The sequence below is a fragment of the Sylvia atricapilla genome, chromosome 16 (assembly GCF_009819655.1).
Source record: "Sylvia atricapilla isolate bSylAtr1 chromosome 16, bSylAtr1.pri, whole genome shotgun sequence".
Lineage (NCBI taxonomy): Eukaryota > Metazoa > Chordata > Aves > Passeriformes > Sylviidae > Sylvia > Sylvia atricapilla.
Window position 1 is genome coordinate 11161650 of NC_089155.1, and position 21461 is coordinate 11183110.

At 44.7% G+C, this 21461-nt stretch overlaps 1 protein-coding gene across 3 annotated transcripts in view; it reads right to left on the reverse strand.

Annotated features, from left to right (window-relative positions):
* Positions 1 to 21461, reverse strand: part of PHACTR3 (phosphatase and actin regulator 3) — a 100018-nt gene that overhangs the window by 21664 nt on the left and 56893 nt on the right. For 2 of the 3 annotated variants that reach the window (XM_066330904.1, XM_066330906.1), the window contains exons 4-8: positions 20658 to 20840; positions 16065 to 16268; positions 12098 to 12362; positions 10883 to 11130; positions 7075 to 7228 (exon numbers count right to left, since the gene is read on the reverse strand). In XM_066330904.1, coding sequence (XP_066187001.1) covers positions 7075 to 7228; positions 10883 to 11130; positions 12098 to 12362; positions 16065 to 16268; positions 20658 to 20840 — 1054 coding nt within the window. The remainder of the gene's footprint in view (positions 1 to 7074; positions 7229 to 10882; positions 11131 to 12097; positions 12363 to 16064; positions 16269 to 20657; positions 20841 to 21461) is intronic. The other variant, XM_066330905.1, reaches the window with a different exon arrangement.

Below are 21461 nucleotides of genomic sequence, written 5' to 3' on the forward strand. Positions count from 1 at the left end.
AATCCCTCCCTGCCCAGCCCTTGGGTTATCAGGAGCTCACAATTGTTACAGCACCATGTTCAGGTCAGGTTTTCATCCCACAACAGCACAAATCACTGTGACAACCAGAGCAGCTTACTTTGGTCTCTATTGATTAAGCTCTGCAAATTAAATTAATTTCTTTCTGTAATTACTTGTACTGCAGACCCACACGAGCTCAAGGACCTGAATCATAATCCGGTGTAAGGTGAAGCATTACAGAGTATTACTGGCACTTGATGCATTTCCTCTTTGGTTTATGACTGCTTGTCTCAGCACTGGGGTAGAGCCCACATCTTCAGGCGTGTGGAGGTGCCCAATTTCTGGGAAGGGATCTGAGCTCAGCATGTGCTGCTGTTAGTGGGCGGCTTGGCAGGGCAAAACAAGTGCACTGTTTTCTTCCCCAAAAGGCTTTTTTCCTTATTCAATGACACTTACTTAAGCAGTTTTCCTGCAAGTTTATTTATGTGATTATGCTCCCCTGTGATACTTACGGCTTTCTGCACTCTGGGTTTTTTTTTATTTCTAGTTTCGCTTGTGCTACTTACGCCAGATCTATTCGAGGAATTGACTGTGTGTCCCAGAAAAGGCCCTGGATATTCCCATCTGTGTTTCTGCCTGCTGCTCTGCTCTTTCCTTACCTGCTGTGCTCTGACCTGCTGCCCTTGCCTTCACTGTGCTGTAGAAAACAGGTTTGATTAGGAGTTCCCAGTACTGGAGCCAGGCAAGTAGAACAGAGCAGTGTAAGGTGATAGTGTCTTCCCAGAAGACAATCTTTAATCAGCTGTATCCTGGGAATTTGGAAACTTTATGTTGTTGCCTGGCAGAATTTACTGCCTCTGCAGAGGCAATGCCTCATGTTTGCACAAATACCCCCCATTTTTGGCAGGAGGTGAATGTCGAGCCCTCAGCAATACAGTCCTGCCCTGAGAGCAGCTCTGGGTTGTGTGCATGTGTTCAAACCAGAAAATAACACAGGATTAAGGCAACCCTGTTTCAAGCCTTTATAAATAAATTAGTATGTTCAAAAATTTCTGCCAGACAAGCTGTGGGCTGGTCTGAGACAGCAAATTGCTCATTCTGGTTCAGCTGCAGATCATGGCTCCTGCCCAGAGCTGACTGAGTGCTCCATAATTAATTGTGCAAGTGCTGCTTAAGCAAGGAAGCACCTCTGGTTCAAGAGCTTCTGTCCAGAGGGCCTGGTATGATCACACACTCAGGGAGGTGAGGGTCACTTGCTGACCAGGGATTGGTGTTAGTGAGGTTCATTCTATTCTTGGAGTTTAAAGCCTGAAAGGGAACAAACCTTTCTCAGTCCTTCGGACAAGGGGACAGCACAGAAGGTACAGCATGTACAGAGGCACTTGAACCCTCTCTAATGCTTTGTTTGAACTGCACTGCAGCTCCCTTGAACTTGAAAAGCCATGTAAACAGGAGGCTGAATTTACTCATTGCTTGGAGATCTTAATGACACTTGAGTCTTCTCCCTTTCCTCCTGATTTTTACCACTGAAGGCTGTCTCAAGAAATCTGGCAGCAAACACTAGCCCTCAGCCCCTTGCCAGGCCAGTGCTGTCAGTCACTGAGTTCACAGCAGGGTCTCCAGCTGTGTGCCACTGCCTGACACCAAGGAAGAGCATAGAGAATATTAATGCCTTGGGATCTGGACTTCTTAATCCTGGAGACAGCACCAAAAAAACCACCTGAGCTTCACTTGCACCTCCTCCATTCTTCTTACTGCTCCCCCCTCCATCCCTCACAATATCTTTCTTTTCTATAGCCTGAAAAGCAGAGGCCATAACTGAAAAGGGGCAAACCATTAAAAAAAAAATCCCAAATCCTCACTGAGCACCTGGGTGCCGTGCAAACTCCTAATAAAACCCTGCAGCCATGAGCAGGTCTGACAGCAGCCCCCAGCTGCTCCCCCTGCCAGCATCACATCTTGCTGGAGCAGAGCGAAGAGACGGGAGACTCCCTCGGCTCCACACGCCCACAGAATTGAATTGTGGCTCTATATTTAGCTCCTGTCTGGTGTGAGGAGCTGAGCCTTGCACACACGCCCACGCTGCGCTCGCTGGGGTTATTTTTAGCATCAACAAGATGGTTACCTGGATGGTTCCTGCCCAATAATGAAATGCCTTAAATGGTACCCAGCTAATTAGTGCTGACAGCTGATCTGCTCTTTGTACCTGCCCCCCTGCCTTTCTGTCTCTGGAATGAATCTGAGTCAAGTCTTCCCAGCCTTCTGAAATTAGGGCAGTTCCCTGGCTTTTAGTCCAGTGACCGGGAGTACGAGCACAGTCACAGATTCACCAAAAAAAAACCCCTTGCTAATCTCCATGTGAGCTTAGGCTGGGTTCTTTCAGCATCTCCTAAACTTCTGCATTAGGACTACCAGTAATTTGTACATGTACCTTCACAGCACTTTTTTTGGTGTCTCTAAACAAAATGTTCTCCTAAGTTCTGTGCATTCAGCCCAGTTCCCTGCTGAATTTCTCAGTCTGAGGGGCTGACGCCTTTTCAGTGAGCAAAGCTGCCCTGAGAGGTTTCTGTGGAGAAGTGGCACTGGATGTGCTGTCCTTGGGAAATGTGGTACAGCTTTTGTGCTGTCAGTAGGTGAAATTGTCCTTGTGAGTGCTCTGTGCTGAGCTGCGGTGCTGTTTTGCTCTTAGGCTGCCAGTCTGAAGTGCTTTTTGCTTGGTATTGTTCTGTCTCCAGCAGCACTGTGAACCTCACACTCTATTAGCTGAGGGACAAACCAGGGTCTCATCTGGGTGAGCTTTTAGCTTCCTCTGCAGTTCCTGGGTGAGTCAACTCGAAAATGCTTCTCCAGGAACCTCTGGACAGCACCACAGCTACAGATTCCAGATGTGGTAACAATTGAATAAAGATGCCTCCTCTTCATTTTTTGTTGCCAGGAAACCTTGCCCCAGCATCATCCACTTACCCAAGCCAATGTTTTCAATGTGGCAAAGATCAGCTTGAGGTGCCCAAGTTTTGGTTCCTCTCTGTGCACACAAACCCTTTGTTCTTCCTGTCTGATTCCTCTGCCCTCGTTTCTGTATTTTATTCCTGTCCCCATCATCTTTTAAGTGCCACTTCACACATCGTGTGTACTTGTACAAACACCAGGGGAGGCGAAGCAGCACATGAAGTGAATGTTACAAGTATAACCTTTTCCAGGAAGTTGTATTTTCATTGAGACATTAAGTTATGCTGGAGTGTCTTTAACTGTGGTTATATTCTCAAGAAGCACGAGCCACTCAGGCACTTCAAACATCGAGTTTCCGAAGAGTCAGATATCAAATTTGATTTAATAACCTTTTCCTGAGTCACCCTTCAGTCTAGCAAGTCTTTCACTCCCCCAGCTTTCAGCTGAAACCCCTGTAGAACAAAGCGTGTCTGTGAGACAGGAAGCAGATATTGCAAACACTCGTGCTTGCAAATGTCTTTTTTGCCTCGTGACACAAACAGCTCTCAATTCACTGAATTCCATCAGGGGCTTATTATCTGTGCTCTGAACACAGAATAATGGAACCAAGACCTGTTGGGAGCCCTGTTGCCTAATGCACAGTAGAGTATTCCAAGTGTGCACCAATGCTCTGGGGCACTAGGGATGCATGGATAAGTACAAGCAGCACTACAGCACAGGGAAAACTGGAATGCTGCCGTTTTGGAGGGAGGAGGAGGGAAAAGTCCATGTTTCCACGGCAACAAGTGGTAGATTAAATTGGCTGGGAGCACGAAATACAGGAAATACACTTTTCAGAAGCAGCGATGCACACAAATGAATCTTGGAATCTCTCCTCACACTGCTGTCAATCAATAATAAATCTGAAGTCGGTAGATTTGCACTGCTGTAGAAGTGGAATTTGTCTCAAAATACAGAATTTCCCCATCTCTCTTTTGAGATGGAACGAGTGGGAAAATGAAGGAAAATAGGGGGTTCAGCTTTGACTTCATAAACACCCATCAGAATGATAGCAGAGAGTTGCTTTTTCTCAGCAGGTTCACAGCTACTGTTGAAATGTGTTACAACCAGAAGCACTTAAATAATACAGTGGTTTTGAGAGGATGCTATTCTTTTGTCTCTCCATTTTTAAAGCTACATAAACACCATTATTTGGAGTATTTTGCACATTATCTATGTCAGTACATCTTTCCCTCCAGAGTACAGAGAGAGGCTGTGTCAGCTGTGGGGCTGAGGTAATTTGCTAGACAGCTACAGACCATCAAACCCCTGCAATTGTGCTGAAAAATATCGACCCTGTTAACAACTGCCTGGTTATGTGCCATTCTTATGCAGTCAGCCATTGAATAACTACTTGCTAATCTGCCCACAGCTCATTCTTTGTGCTAAACACAGATCTATAGCCTGATGGTACACATGAATTCATGATTTGCCGTTATCTAAGTGTTACTATTACAGCAGCAGCAACGTGCTGCTCTTTTCTGCACAGGTAGTGGCAAAGCCCAGCAGAGAACAGACATTTCTGCTGGATCCCATCTCCCAGGCAGCACTTCCCACCCCAGCACCACATTCCTTAGCTATAAACCTCCAAGTTGTCACACAGAGACTGTGCTGCACAAGTACCAGTGAAATGAATGAGTGCAAACACCTCAAAAGCTTATCCAAGGATTTCGCTCTTCCCAGTTTGGTTTTATTTCCACACCACAGCCAGGCTCTGCTCTGAGTGTGGGCTCTGGGGTGGCCTGGGTTTTGTGGGGTGAGTCCTAGTCAGAAACTCCAAAGGGATATCTCTAGGGCTTTGGCTCTTTGGCCTTTGCCAGAATTCGTTTTTACTTTGTTGGTTGGCTGTTGAGTTTTTTGGACACCCACTTGCTTTCCCTGGTGTTGTAAATATTTTCCTGCATTCATCCACCACCTGAGCTTGTTTGCACGGTCATGTTCTATTCTGGTGGATGAGTTAAGAGCTGAGCTGAGCTCTGCCAGCACATATGTGCTGGAAGTTGTGTGGGAGACTGCTCCCAATCTGTTTTGCCTTTCCTGGCTATTCCAGCAATCTCTGTGCCGTCTGTTCCCCGAAATGTGCTCAATCTTCCAAGTTCCAGGAAGAAGGAACCAAATTAAGGCCTGACTTCCAACACTTGGAACAAAGATGGCTTTTAGCCATCCTCTAGCCATCGCCAGTGACACTGGTGAGCTGCACAAGATCACAGTGGGCAGGGGAGGCTCCCTTAACTGCATTCACCTACACACAGCAAATTTCCTTCCTCCTGGTGGTGACCAGCCCCTTCCACCTGTCCAGCAGTGTCCTCTGCAAGTCTTTGTACTGACATTTGGCACTAGGGATGCCTGACAGTATTCCTTTAGGCTCAGTATTAAGCAAGAAAAACGGCAAATGAAAATAAAGGGATAAAGGCTGTAGTTACGGCACCTGAAGCTGCAATTCCATCAGACCCTTCACACTAAGAGAAGTCTGACAGGGCTGAAAAGAGTGCCTAGAGTGCCCTTCTAGGCATTTCAGCAAAATGAGCTGGGGCTGGATATGACAATCATCTCATTCAGTGAATAGTTTGTGATGGTCAAACTTGGTTTTAGGGATGCAGTGAATAGAGAAACTATTCTTTGTGTATTTTAAAGCAATTAAGTTAGGCTCTTGATATATGAAGAGACTTTATGAGTTATTGAATGGCCAAAATAATGGAATTAATTATATTGGGAAGCATTTCCTTGAAACTCATACACAAGGCTTGCAAGGTCAGGATGATCACAGCCCGTCTTTGCTCCCTAAGGTGATTAATGGGACACACTTATGATCTGCTCTGTCTGTAACTCTTGGAACTCAATGTACATTGCAGGGGGATCTTTTCTGCTTGTCTGGATGCACATGTTTTCTGTGGCAGGGTCTGCCACTTGCACTGCTCCCCTTTGTGTGCAAAGTGCTGCTGTGCAGTCACTCAGACTGGAGGGACCATAACTCCATCTCTGCTGTTGCAGGGGCACCATGAAGGGTGCCCAAAACCTCCCCTGTGTGCCCTCAGCAGCTCTTTCCTTAGCTGAGGGCAGGACTGGTGAAGGCAGAGATGTTCTCCTCCATAAACTCTGGTCCATTAGGACTTGTGCTCTGATCCACACATTTGTTCTCCTTCCCTGTCCCTGGAGGTAAAGTTTAATCAAAAGCATGCACATGAATGAGTTAGTCTAAATATCAATAAATGTTTCTTTCAGAGAGGCTTGAGATATTTAATATTTAATAAGCCTTGAAAATGAGCTTCTATTCATGTTTCCCAATTTGATTCCAAGCATTCTGGCCGTGAGCAGCACTCGCTGTCCCCGTGTGGGCAGCACAGCACAGATTATTTAACAATCCACTTTGTCTCCTCTAAAATATTCATGTTTGCAGATATTCAAATGCAGCTCTTAAAAAAGCACACACAAAACCCAAATGGTGCAGTTTGAGCCTCGCAGTTACCTTCAATCTTTGCTTTAGGCTGCACACCACAGTGATGCTGTTTCTCTCACAGCTCTCCCCTGTTGCCCTGGTTACTGATCAAAACCAGAGCATCCCTGCTGTCCCTGCAGCTGGACTTACACAGGCACCTTCCCCAGGTGAGGGCAATGCTGCTTCTGCCTTAAGGCACCAGTGCAGCCACCAGCACAGCAGCTTTCCCTTGGGCAGTAAATATGCAGCTCTGACAATTGTCTTTATCCTCACATTCAGCTAGAGCTGACAAAGCCAAATCCCGTTGATAAATAATTATACTACTATTTTTGTTACAGCACTGGGTTTTCTGGAGGACCTCCAAATCTTGATTGCAGCAGCAGAGCTGCAGGTAGATTTGGCAGGATGTTGTCTCCCAAATTGACTTCTGTCTTATTTTCCCTTGAAATCAAGGCAGTCCTGACTGAAGAGGGAGTTAAGACTTTTTCCCCTGCGGCTGACTGACAGCTGAAAATGTGCTGATTTGGTTTGTGGATGGTTCCCTGCAGGCAGTGGACCCGGGGGTGGGTGGCAGTGCCTCACCTGACAAGGCTCAGAAGATGATCCATTGTAAAGGGAGGCTCCTCCCTCTTCTCATTCACAACACTTACTTTGAGAGTTTCATTTCAATTTGCTGCCGGATTTCCTGTCTTTCCTCATCTGTTCTCCTTGGGAAAATATTCCTGTCTTCCAGCTCCTGCTTACTTGGTCTGTTCCGTAGTTTTACTGCCAGCAGTTCTTTCTTGCATTTTCTTGGCAAAGTACCTGGGACATGCATTGAAAGGAAAGTTATTAGAAAGGCAGCTCCTAGGGATGAAACAGGAAACTTTTGGAGGGCAGGAATGGCACAGAGTGGCGGTGATCTGTGCGGTGCTGTGCAAGGAGCAGTTGTACACACTGATGTCCGAAAGCAGCACTACAGCTGAGCAGGGCTCAGACACAAACCCACTGCAAATGCAGAGGGAACATATTCCTCAGGCCATGCAGGAGCTGCAGTTAAATCTTTGTTTCATCTTGGGAGCACGGTCTGTAATAGGAGGTTAATTTGTTTTGGCTCTTTTTTGCTTTAAAGGTTTGGGTTTTGGGGGGTTTTTTTCAGTTAATGCTTCACCTTTTCTAGAGAAGGTCACCTCATTTTTAAAGAAAATGACATTTAATTGGTATTTTTGTTTGGCATTTGAGATAGGATTAAAGTCTATTTTTTAAAGGATGCTAAAGATTCAAAATTCTATATAGGTTCTCTTTCCCAAATACTGTGGTTTTATTTGCTAGGGATCTGTGAACCTCCGTTATTATTATTATTACTGATCTCAAATTTCTTTATGCAGAGGGAGGAATCTGCACAACCTCCTTCCCACATTTACCTGTTGGAAAGAATGGGGCAGAGTAATTTTGGTCTCTCTTTGTGAGCAGTAAAAAAATCTCTTGGTAGTTGCATTGGTCTAAAGTTAAACTTTTCAGAAACTATAATCAGCTCAAACCCCTTTTCTGGAGCCTAAAAGCTGTGCCCTTATTTAGCACCTTCCTTGAAACGCTCTCACAGTCTGTTGCAAGCATTAATTAAATTAAACCCCACAGCCCTGTCTGAAGTAGCAGATATACATTTAACAGATGGGTAGGGAAGTAAAACGATTTGGCTGCTGCCACACGGAGCCTTCTGCTAACTGAATATCTGACTCCATCAGAAGCATTTGGCTCACAAAGCCTCAGACTTGGGACTCTGACAGGGTTTCTCAAACCTCCACCACGCTGGGAGTGGGTGCAGGGGAACCAACAGAATTCCTGCTGGAAACAACCTGAAGGAAGGGCTAAAAAACTCCTGGGTATCCCTGGACACGTTTTCAGTTTTACCTGAGTATTTTAAGGAGGTCATAAGAGGAATTTGGCCATGTCAGGAGGTTTCTGTGGAGAGGCTGCACATGGGCAAGGAGTTCTGTGTGCCCACGAGAGCCGCAGCACTGGCCAGAGCAGAGTGTCCCAGGGCAGGGCACCTTGGGAACGTGGAAAGTGATAGAATCTATGGGATTTTTGTCATTGACTCTAAAGGAATTCGGGTCAAAATCCAAATTAACAGTGTCAGCTCCCCCTGCCATCAAAGGTGGACTGTTCATAATGAAACATAATTTACCAGAACAGGTTAAAATGCGAGGATACATGCAAAATCTAAATAATCAAAGAGAATAAGTGCACATGAATAAAACAAAACTAGAGAACAAAGAGAAAACAAAGGCCCAAGGTATTCTTCCCCACATCAATTTTCAGTACCCTAGGCAAATTCCTTCCTGATCATCACCTCAGTAGAAACTGAACCTGCAAACACACTTATTTAAGTATTCCTTTTCTAAGAGTTCTTTTTCTTGGTCAGTCAGGCACACTCAGTGCCAGTCTGCCCCCTGACCATCTATCTCAGGCAGGATCTTGGCTGGATTGTTTGTGATTCATCACACCTCAGCTAGGTCAACAAGAAATGCTTGAGAAATTCACACTCTTTTCATGTCCGAGCTGCAGGTTCCTGCTAAAACTTCCTGGTTTAATTCAGTAGAACGTGACATTTAATTTCCTGCATGTTTCCTATTCTTTTTATCATAGTCACTGTTTTATCAATAAAAAAACAAATCCTAACATGCCTGATGCTGGACAGACCTTGATTGCAGCAGTCATCAGTAACGTTGTTTTTGAAGCCCATCTTGCCTTGCTTTTTCAGAGGTTTCAAAAAAATCATTTATTGAGCAGAAATGGAAAACCAAGGCACAATTCCTTGCTTTTTCCAGAGTTATGTGGCCTGTCTGTACCTCGCTGTAGCCACAGGGCTGTGGCACTGTGCCCTGCCGTGGTGGCAGTGGCAGAGCAGGTGACTTCCTAAGGCAGCACAGGGATTGTAAAGCAACTGGGGATTAATGGATAGTTTTACTCCCCCACTTGGAAACCAGCCCAGATTTCTTCAAAGTAGAAGGAATCCGGAGACGTTTAGGGAATTGTTCTGGTGCTGTCCCTGTCCCTACAGCACCTCTGGAATGTGCAGGGTTCACTTGAGGAATGCTGGCACTGGCAGTGCCTCCACACCAGAATTGCCTTGGGAATATCCCAGCTTCCTCTACCTGGACTCCAGTCTCAGCTCAGCACCCTCTGTGCCCAGCAGCCACAATAATGCCAAAATAATGTGTTGTTGCAGCCACAATAATGCCAAAATATCTTTAAAACAGGTCTGGTTTTTCTCAGTTGGCCTCAGCCATCCTCAGTACGCCACCACTGTCCTTCAACTGCAGGAACTTTCCAAAACTCAAGCGCTTATTGTGGAAAGGCCAGAGCTGCTTCTAGATGTCACTGAACTTGTACAATAACCAGTGCCCTCCTATCATCATAATAATGAATAATTATTTGTTAAATATAGAGAGATTCACCTTCAATAGTTAAATATTCAGTTTTGGTTTTGCTTGTAAGGAATAATGTACTTTTTGCCTGGCTGCCTCTAGCTCTTAGAATTTTTATCAAAAGAGACCACTTCTACAAACATAGCCAGGAAAAAAAAAATAGAACTCAAAAGGGATTTTTTGTGTTTTAAGCAACCCTATAATGCACAGCAATTAAAAAGGCACTCTTTTCTTTTGCCTTACCTCAAGAGTCTGTTCTGCTACTTGGTGTCCTAAGACACAGCAGCAGAACTCATGTCCTGTCTGCTGGCTCATGCTTTCAAAGACACCTTTTAAAATTCATCTTTCATCTGCTATAACAATTATTTCTTGATAAATTGTTCTCTGCCTGCCTTCTTTTAATGTATTCATGAAGAGAGTGAAGGATTCATTTCAGATTGGATCTGTCTTGCTAACATGAAAAACATTAAAAACCTTGAATGACAAATTTTCTAATGAGAGCTGATTATTTTGCCAAAGCTCACTTAAATAATTGCAGAGGATTATAAAATGCGTTCCCCATATGTCTCAAGAAGGGGTAAAATGGACCAAATGGAGAGAAGCTTTATTATTTAAGATATTTTCTCTCCATGTTTGTCCTTCCTAGGTTGATTGGTGTCACTTTTCCATATACAATTACACAGAATGGATGCATGCAATGCATGGAATCATAGTCCTGAAATTCCAAAACACAGCCAGCCTTGGCACTGGGTGTACAGAAGACTCTGGCTGCTCACAGTGGGATGTCTGGGAGTGCTGCTGTTCATACAGAGCAGCCCAAGGGTGCACCAGTAAGTGAGAGGGTAAAGCACAGGGATGCATCTCCCTGTGCACTACCTGGAGGACAATCACTGTGACTCAAATTTAACTTCAGCTTTTCACCAAGTTTCACCTTCAAAAAGCTGGTGTGACAGTAGAGGAATTTATCCTCCTCAATATTCCCTGTTGCCTTTAGAGCATTCCCTTCAGTTGTGAGAGAGTGTCTTTGCAATACAGTGACTTTGCTTACCAGAAATAACAGAATCATTCAAAACTTCCTCATCCTGATAAAAAACAGACTCTTCCTTGAGCTCTGAGTTCATGATCATGTTTTCTTTGTTCTCATCTGACTCTTTAACTGAGTTCCTCTTGTTTTCTGAGTCACTGCCATAACCCAGCGAGTTCTCCTTCTCTTTGTTGCGCTCCATGCTCGACGTTCTCGAGGGACGGACATCCACTCTTTTTTTTGGAGAGCCTTTGCTTTCTCTTCCGTGGAAGCTGTGGGTGGAAGATGCACAGTCCAGATTTTACAAAGACTGTTTTATTGCTGCAGTAGAAAATTGCATGAGAATGAGAAAAACGTCCTGTAGCTTGTAAAGGGCAGGGCAGGGAGTTCAGCACGGACCAGCACAGGATGGCATTTTCAAGTGGAGAATGGCTAATGTGGATCTGCTTTCCTGTCTCTGCCATTAAAGTAAGACATGGGGGAGTGGTGAATAATGATTGTCTTTGATACATGGTCACAAGATATACTGCAGTGATTAAAACCCCCACAACAACACATCCTTCTAATGTAAAACATGCATGGCATGAAATATGACCATTCATATGATATAGTATGATCATGACAAAGGTTTAACAGGGCCTGGAAATGACATCATGTGAATCTGTTCCTGGGGATAGTAGTCGTTAGGGAACTGAGAAATGATCCCAACTTCAGTCCAAAGCTCTGGGATGGCAAAGCTTATCTCTGTCCTCCTCTGATCCACAGGAGGGCTTATAATGAAACCCAGATAAAGCAGCCAATGTACTCCCACAAAAAACATTTGTGCTAAAAACGGATCTTGTAAGTGCTCCTGTGTCAGCCAAGAGACACAGAAATTGCAGCATTTCTCATGTGTAGAGTACTTGGAGCAGGATGTGCCTTTGCTACTCTAACTCAATAACTTGTGGGGAAGATTTACTTTTGCAGTAGATCAAGGACTATCACCTTTCTACCCGTTTGAAAATCTACTCCTGTGCCACAGCAGCCTCCTTATAAAGGAAGAACATACAACGAAGTGGCTGCCAAACCAAGCACTTTAACCAGGGATGTTTGTTCCAAGCAGTGACATCACGAGGAAGGCCAACCCAAGCTGCAGCAGCAATGAAAGCACTAACAAGAGGATAGGAACATTTCCCAAGAAGAATGATGTGGTGGGATGAGTGTCTTCATGCAGCCCTGGAGCCTGGAGGCTGTAGGTACCTGTCCTGCCGGTGTTTGGTGGCCAGAGCCCTGTGGAGTTCTTCAATGACTCTGCTGGGAGGTAAAGGCAGATGAACGGCAGCCAGGTGAGGGGAACCAGTGGGCGTTGTTACCTGGCCTCTGCCATGGGGCTCTGAGCTTTTCTGGCCAGAGGGGTGGAAGAGGGCAGCTTGTCCTGAGATTTGGGAGGAACCGACAACGACATAGTTCTTCAGGATGGTGGAAGGAGGAGATTTCATGGCTGGATCATCCATTTCACTTCCTGCTGTCAAAACACAAGAGGGGAAGGGGTTGTGCAATGCTTCTTTCTCTTTTTTTTTTGTGCACAGAGTCTGCACTGAAATTAATTTGTTGTATTGACCAGAGGACAAATGGTGATGTTTTGATCTTGCTGTGAGGTAACTAGCTGACTAAGTTTAAAAGGCTCTTGCTGAACCACTCCAGATCTTTTATCTAGCAAAACAGATGCCTCTCTCACTTCCCATCTTTCTCACAGGATCAGATTCTCCTTTTTCCCAGCCCACCACTGCATTTGTGCTTGCCCACACTGCTGCTCCTAAGCACTAAAGGCTTGAGCTGTGGTGGCTTTCCAATCTAGCATTTTCTCTGCTGGACTCTGCAGACTGTATTAAAATTTATGCCCTGTGGTTCTGAGTCTGGACAAAATGTACCAGTGTCTATTAGCTGCTCGTCTGTGATTGCTGCACAGCCCAGACCTCTGTCTTTCATATGCCCGTGGAGAAAATGCCAAAACCATTATAATATGAGGATAATGTTTGCATAACAGAACTTGCCAAATGACATCCAAATGAAAGATGGGGTACTAACAAGAAAACAGAAGGGTTGGGCAATCTAATATCTTTTTAGCCCCAGATTCAGCTATTTTCTATGCAATATAAACCTTTTTTGTGAAATTAGAGTTATGCTTTTAGACTGGTTTATACATTTCCTGGCATTGCAGTCTGAAGCACAGTGGACATTTCCCTGGTGGCAAATTTGGTGGCTTCACACAATATCCCTTAGCATAACTGAACATCTGACCTGAAAAAGATGCTAATTAGTTTTTCTGTTCTGCTGTCTTCTTCCCTTTTCCCTGTCCCCTATATCCCAAGTCTCTGACATATGGAATTGTTTACACCAGCAGCTCGGGCTGGGTGGATAAAGGCGATGGGAGCGCCTCATCCCAGAGTATTTCTTGTCCCTTGTTGCCACCTAGTGCTTCACACAGGAATTTAAACTGGCGCAGCTTTGGTACAAACATGCTACCATAGTTAATTTTTCCTTTTTTTCTTCTTACTTTAGAGATAAATCCTTCAATTCATAGAAGAGAAAAACTTCTGCTTAGGCCAAGATTAGCCTGAAGTAGTCCTGTGACAAGGATTTGGTTCCAGTTAGCAGGGTAACTTGCTAGAAAACTGGAGAGGGCAAAAAATATTTACTTCAGCTATTAAATATCTCCTCTCAGCATCCTGCATAAGGGTTACCAAAACATTTATTTTCTTAAGTTTGCTTAAGAAGAGCTCCTGAAATCATAAGCACTGAAAATCTGAGTATGGCAACACAAAGGCTGGTCCTTTTTTGTGTTAGTGGGGTGATGAGGAGAGCAACCTTCAGTGAGGATCCACATCACAACAACAAAATCTCTGCTTTTCTAAGGAAGGTCTAACATTACATTTTTCATCTCTGGAGGGTGTGTGTGCACATTTGTGTCCCCCCAGCCCAGAACCCTTAGCAATGGCTTTGTTCATTTCTATGCAGACAGGAGACAGGGTTTAAACTGACCCAGAACTTACCCTGTTTAAAATCTGGAAAGTCTGAAAGCTCAGGGGCATTGCTCCAAGAGTCAGAGTGCCTGATGTGAAATGTCTGAGACGCCCTCCCAGCCTGCAGCTCCTCCTGCACTGATCAGGGTGGCTGCTCCAGCCAGGAGAGAGCCAGGCTCTGCTGAGCCAAGAGGGGGTTTGGTACTCAGGGGTGGTTTGACTCTGTGCTGCCGTGGAGATGGACAGAGCACATTTATGATCAATTGCTGTGCACTGACTCATGGCCTGAGGGGATGGACAGAACCACCTCGTAAGCCAACTTATCCTCTGCACAGGCAGAGTGTCTGTTTCCTCAGAGCAAGAACCAGGGTTCAGCTCAACCCTAAAGCAGGAAAAGAGAAGACTTTGTTTTGTCTTTACACCAGCTTGTTCCTGGAACAGGTCAAGGGCCAATTTCATCCTCATTGCAGCTTCAGAACAATATTGAGAATTTCCTGAGATCACACCTTACTTGTCCTAATGACAGATGTTCAGTGAATAATCTTGCAAAGTGATGTCTTGGCACCTTGCCCTGTTCCTCCTCTCTCTGATTAATTGGTGCTTCACTTACTCCTCACTCCTCTGCTGACAGCATCCCTAGCATTGATAAGGGAAAAAAAAACTAAACACAAAAGAACTTTTCAACCTCTTCATCTCCCTTTTCTTTCATAATCGCCCTTTCTCCCTCCCTACACTTTTGTATTTCCTCTCACTCACTGATGGTATTTGCTTAATTTTAACTTAGCACTGCCCCCACATCCCCACAAAAATAAACATGTGATAATCACTACTGGAAAAGGGTCTAGAGTTACTGGAGTCATTGAGAAAATTGAAAGTTGTTCTTTGTGGAAGATGGGAATGAGAATTAAATACCAAAACTCAAAATATCTCAGATGCTACAGGAAATACTTCGGTTAAGCAGCAAAATATTTGAACTCTAAATGCTCTGAAGTGCTTGGTGGAGGTGTAATCTCTATAACCTGTGTGGATCAGGTTTCCAAATACATCTGATGCTGAGCATGGCCTCCTCCTCAGCTGAGCAAAGGCACAGGGGGCCTGGGGCTGCCTGGTCCTGTTGCAGGGTGGAAGGGGAGGCTCCAGACTCACCCACAGCACAGGACAGTGAAATAACCTGAGCAGCTGCTCCTGAGATGCACTAAAATACCATTTTGAATCCAGCTCCCACTTGAGTTATTACAGCTTTTAAGCACAGACGAAGTATGAATTGTTTCCATGGGAAACAAATACTTGTAATTTTCTTCAAAGAGACTGAAAACCTCTATATTTTCAATAAGCCCCAGTGGTCAGGTCACAGAGCCCCTCTGATGTTTATTTTCCTGGTGACTTTGAAAATCCTGCTCATTGTGCCAGATGATGAGTGTGGATGCAAATCAGGGCTCACATAATGGCTGTCATTTAAAAGTCTAAATATCCAACAGGTCTGACATTTAGATGTCAGGACTTGATTCTCATTTGCAATAAGGCCCTTTTAACTGCATTTACCATATGTATAGGCCCTGAAATTGGAACCAGCTAAAATCATTCTCATTTTAGCACCCTTTCTGCAGTGCCAGAATGTTGAGAAATGTAACAACATTGGCAATACATTAGAAAATCAGGCTCAAGGGAATTGCTTTTGGAAACGTTCAGTGAAGTCTGGCACAGAGGATTGCCAGGTGTATCACTTGTGTGCTCTGTTAACAGAGCAGATTTCATAGCTCTAGTTTAGACCCGCCCTAGAGAGCAAACCATTCCGACAGAAACCTCTGCAGAACCTTTGACCTGAACTAGATTTTGGCTGCTGTCCTGCTCTCTAGTGGGAGTCCAGGTAATGAAAACATTTAAATCTTCCTTGTGTTTTATGGCATATCGATATGAGCATGGGATTCAGCAGATGTTTGCAGTTGCTTTGATTTGTTTTATGTGTGTTTAGTGCTACAGACTCACAACAAATAATCCCCTGAGAGGTTCAGATAAATATGTGAAGTACAAAGATCAGTGCATTGTTATCAGGCAACCAGACATGGTTACTGCTTATTCAGTATAACTGGCCTGATTCTCAGCAGTTTGGGGCGTAAAACCAGACATGAGAAGAGGATTTGATAGTGCTGTGGAGGTGAACACATCAAGGATGGGGAAATCTTTACTGAGCAGCGATGACTGACCTGTTATGCTCTTGGTGATTTTGGAGATTGCCTTAGGTGGTGGAGCTGGGAGCAATGGAGGGCTGGGAAGCTGTGCTGGGTTTCTTTCTGTCTGCTTCTGGGGGGAATCTGTGGATTCAGGTACAAGTAAGGCTTGTGGACTGTCTTCAGCTGCTGGCAGGCTGGCATCTTCCAATTCTTCCGTGGGTGCTGAAGGTTTCTTGGCTAGTGGGAAGATAAGTAAAATTAATGGAACACGAAGTTAATAATGATAGGCCAGGGGACAATGCCAAGAACATTCAGAAAAACTGAACACATGGCACACTGCTAGAAACACTTCTTTTCCACAGTGAAAGGACTGTGTGAAACAACCAACCAGACAGGGCAGGTGAAGAATAAAAAGTATGAGGATATTGAGGAACTGTTAGTTTAGATGTTCCTGAGAAAACTGCTGAGCTTCCTTTACTTCCCTAAAGCCTTTTCCTCCTTTTTTTAAATGAGGATAGCAAGGCAAAGCAACTTTTGAGACTTGCAATGAATTTCCTCAGAGCACACAGCTGTGGTGGCACAGTTCCTGGGTGAGTACTCTTCTGTCTAGGAACACACAGCCAAAGGGCAAAGAATATCAAACCCAAAATACTACCTAAAAACTGACTTTGATTGTGTTTATTGTCCTAATGTGATTTTCATCTTATTTAATACATGTTTTCAACTTGCTTCCCAAGTCTTCTTTTACTGTACCTGACTCCAGAGCTGTTGAGCATTTCCTGAGGTTAAAATTGATAACCAAAAAGAACCTGCCACAAAAAAGATTCGCTATTGGACCTGAGCAGTTAGAGTGGAACAGGGAATTGATGAAGTACTTAAGAAAAGAAATCAGCCTCCAAAGCCTTAGTTTGAGCTGGTGAAGCACTGCTCATTCCAGGATTGTCTCTGCAAGGATGGCAAAAGCACTTAGCTGTGAAAGTTAGTGCAGGCTGAATCACTGAGCAGTTCATCAAATTGACCAGGCTGTGATGAGGGCACAGGGGAATAGAGGCAGAAAGGCATGAAGCTGAAGCAGGACATAGGTGGAATTTCAGTGATGAAGTCCAAAATTAGAATCCTTGAATTCTGCTCAGATACAGCTGCCCTGGCAGTGCCCAGACTCACACTGGGCCTCACTGCTGGGCTTTCACTCTGTTACACGTCCTGATCTCTGCCTTGGCAGGTGTGGACACCCACAGAGAACCTGACTCTGATCCCAGCCATGGCCAGGCTGCCTCCAAATGCATTTCCAGCCACTCTGGACTCAGCAGTAGCCATGAGGGCTGTTTTTCCTACCCCAGAGGGGGGAAGCACTCATCCAAATGGGGAGATCAGTGTTTAAATCTCTCCTAGGCACAGAATCATAGAATACTTGGAAGGGACCTTTAAAGGTATTTAGTCCAATCCTCTGAAATGAGCAGGGACATCTTCAAAAAGATCAAATTGCTCGGAGTCCCATCCAACCTGACCTTGAATGTGATGAAGCATCTACCACTTCTCTGGGCAGTGTGTTCAGTGTTTCACCACCCTCATTGTAAAAAGGTTCTTACTTGTATTTAGCCTGAATCTTCCTCCTTTCAGTTTAAAAAGATTGCCCTGTGTTCTTCCACTACAGATCCTACCATGAAGTTTATCCCCATCTTTTATATAAGCTCCCTTTAAGTACTAAAAGGCTGTAACAAGATCTCCCTGGAGCCTTCTTTTCTCCAGGCTGGATGACCCCAGGTCTATCAGACTGCCCTCTTAGGAGAGGTGCTCCATCCCTCTGATCCTTTTGGTGGCCCTCTGGACCTCCAACAGGTCCATGTCTTCCTGTGCTGAGGACTCAGAGCTGGGGTCATGCAGAACATGAGAGAGGTCCAAACTCCTGAGTAAATCCCACATCTTTTGGCACTCTGGATTGTCTAGAGTATAGTGCCTTTCCCTCCAAACCATTCCAGAGCATCTCCTAAAATCTCACTGCAGTGGCACCCACAGCTGCTGCCTTATGAATCTTTTCTTGGCTCAGTTTTGTGTCTCGTTGGGAATTCAAACTCTCTGTATTAATGAACATTCAGCAGCCTCGTGCTCAGAGTGCGTGGGGAGGCACCAAGGCACTCAGGCAGTTGGAAACAATAGCATTGGCACGATAATGGCATTTAATTTGTTGACAAACAGATTAATGAGTGTGCCTAGAAGGGGAGGAATGAGTATTTATCATTCAGAAGAGACAGGAAAGAATAAATATGCATCATCAAGAGGAGTTCTTGTGAAATTTGTCATGACAGGAAAGCTGCTGTATGGGATACTTATGTGAATTATGGAAGGAATTTTTTTTTTTAAATGTACTTCTAGGGAAATGCTTTGTTCCAAGGTGACATCACTTGGGTGTTTGTGCACAGGAGGAAGAGAAAAAGAGAGTGACTAATGGGTTACATTATAGAGAGATCAAGAGCCCCAGTAGATGTTGGGAGCTTGAGAGGGAAATCAGTGAGATTGGAGTACATTCCCCTGAGAGGAGCAATGCTTTCTCTGGTAGTAGCTCCCCTGGAATCAGTGGCTGTCCCTGGGACAGGAAGGGCTGCTTGGCACAGCAGAGGAGGTGGATCTCAAATGCTCCCAGATCCAGCCAGACTTTTTTGGTCCTGAACTCCACCCTGCTCTGGGAGTGGTGTCAGGCAGACCTGAGTCTTGAGCACACAAACCCATTAACAGATTTCATACTGCAGAGTGATTATCCTGCTGAAAGTATTCCAAGTGCTCAGCACTAGACTCCTGCTGGAGCAGAGAATTATTCATGGTGTGCCACTTGTCAAAATGCCATCTCATTACCAGGTAGAAATCCTCCCCTTGGGACTGTCCACAAACCCACTGGTGAGGTTAGGTGGGAAAAACTGCCCTCTTTGTGCCCTGGCTGTTCTTTTTTCTGTGTATTAACATGAACATGAAGTCTGCAAATTGTGTTCTCTCCTCTTCCCCTTCTTGGCCTTTATCCCACATCCTCAGGATGACATAAAACACATTGGGTATAAAGCAAATCCATTAATTTTGCTTCTAGCTGGTCACTTACTCACATGAATTTCTGGAAAGACACCCACTGCATTAGGCCTCGATTGAGCCCAAGGGCAAATGTTATAAAATCTCGACATTATCATAGACTTAGCAGCACACACTAACAATTTTGAAGAGCTTTCCCACCCAATTAATTCCTTCAGGTACAATCACTAAAGACAGGAATGCTAGGTTGTACAGACAGGGATATATAAGTACATAAAAGACTAGATTAGCAATCATTATTTTGAAAGCCAGAGGCCACCAATAGGAGAGGTAGAAAAAAATCCTACAAATTGGAGTCTCTCAGACTAGGGAGATAAGAGAATATAATCCCACTGTTATTCTTTGTAGAAGCTGGGAAAATGTCACCTCAAAAAATGGAGGAAAAGAAATACAGAAGACAGGAAAGATTGTTTCAGGGAGACAATAAAATGAACTAGGATTAGGGAAAGAGACCTAAGAAATTGGGATGATCTTGAAAGCTTCAATATAAGGTTTTGAACATATTGTAAGGTAAATTTTAAATCACACCTTGAATTTATGCAGAGCCATAAGGTTAAATACATGACACCTTATTAGTGCTAGCCTTACATGATAGCATGTCCCAATGGTAAGAATTAGAGCTTCAGAAAGAAATTTCATTAGTGATACAGAATTAAATACTCTAGACTAGAGAAAGAAGAAAAGAAATCTGTAATCTGCTCAAGATTTGATCTTGTTGTTGTAAGAACAGCTAGATTAATGGGTTTTGCCTTAGATGATGATGATTTCCATCCTGAGGGTGGAAGCAGGCAGGGGTGAGCTTGGGGAAAGCAGCTAGGGGCTGGGACCCCTGAGAAAGCAGGGCCTGAAGGGGGAGGACAAAGAAAAAAGGCAGCCAGGGCAGATGGAGAAGATGTAAAGATTGACCAGAGGCCAGGAAGATTCAGAATCAATACATGACAGTCCTCACAAACCAGGCTAAAGCATTATCTCTGCAGCTTTGCATTTCTTGATTGTCAGGAAGTGAATGGAAGCCTCCAGCTGCTGGGTTGTGCCTGGCTGCCCCAGTCCCTAGGAAGGGCTGTCATGGATGAGCTCACTGGAGCAGAGCTCCATGAAAGGAGCTTGGTTTAGCTGATCCTGGTATTGAGCTTCACTGGTGTTTGCAGCATGCTGGAGACAGAGTGATGATAGGGAAAGTATGGGCTGTGTATTGACATTGTTCTCCTGAGCCAGGAGTAATAAATTCAAGCTTGGCACAGAAGTTTAAGAAATCTTTTTAAGAGAAGCTAATTTCATCCTCACAGCAGCCACTACTGATACCAAAGCGGCCCCACGCCAAGACTGGATCATCTCATAATTCAACTAATCCCATCATGCCAAGCTTTGTGTAGTTCCTCAGCTTGGTAGAAGTATCAAAAATCACTGCTCTTAAGTACCAATTTCTAACCTAGTGTGGGGCTGAGCTGAACAAGGTGCTTTGACTCTTTAATACACTGTCATACTCAACTCCTCAGCAGAAATACTTTCCAAACACTTCATAGTTTCATGAAAGTGTTTTATATCCAATACCTGCATCTTCTTTCAGCTCATCCAGGTGCAGCTCCTCACCAAAGGAGGTCCCATTGGTGTTGGCTGCTGCTGTGGTCTCCTGCTGCTCCTCCTCTGAGGGGAGTGCCTGGCACACGGCTGCCGGAGCCTCGCTCTGCGCCACCCTCGTGGCATCGTCACCAGGGCAGGCTTTGCCTTCAGCATCTGAAACAACAAATCATTTCATCTGAACTAAACCATGAGCAGTGAAAGCTGAGGTCCCCCCCTGCTGTCCTCTTGAGAAGAGGGAGTCCCAAAGCTGCTCATGCTCAGAGGACTGAGACTTCTCTTAAAGCAGCACCTGATCTCTGTGGCAATGTAAATCCTGTGGACACTAGCCCAGCTGGATACAAAAACCCACTCAGTTTTCTCAAGGAAGCACCCATTTCTGTGGGCATCCAGCTGCCTCAGCAAATGGCCACTGTGCTCTGGAAGTAGCTGCCACGTGGGAGATGAGCAATGGGCAATCAGAGGTCTCTGGCAGAAGGCAATTCCTTCCTTGCATGAGCAGAGCCCGTGGTGCACATTCCCAGGTTGATCTGACATATCTGCGTTGTGTCAGGCTCTGTGCACGACTCACTGCCACCCAGCAATGCCAGAGGAAGGAAAGGCTGCTCATATTCCCAATCAAGCTGCAGGTTTTTAGCACAGTTTTAGTTACACAGCTTTGAAAAGTGTGTCCTGTGTGACTGAGCTGATCAGAAATTCAAATCCCTCCTCATGCAGACACAGAAACTGCTCCCTTTGCTTACTCTGAAAGATTTTTGTGCCAGTGATCCCTGCAGC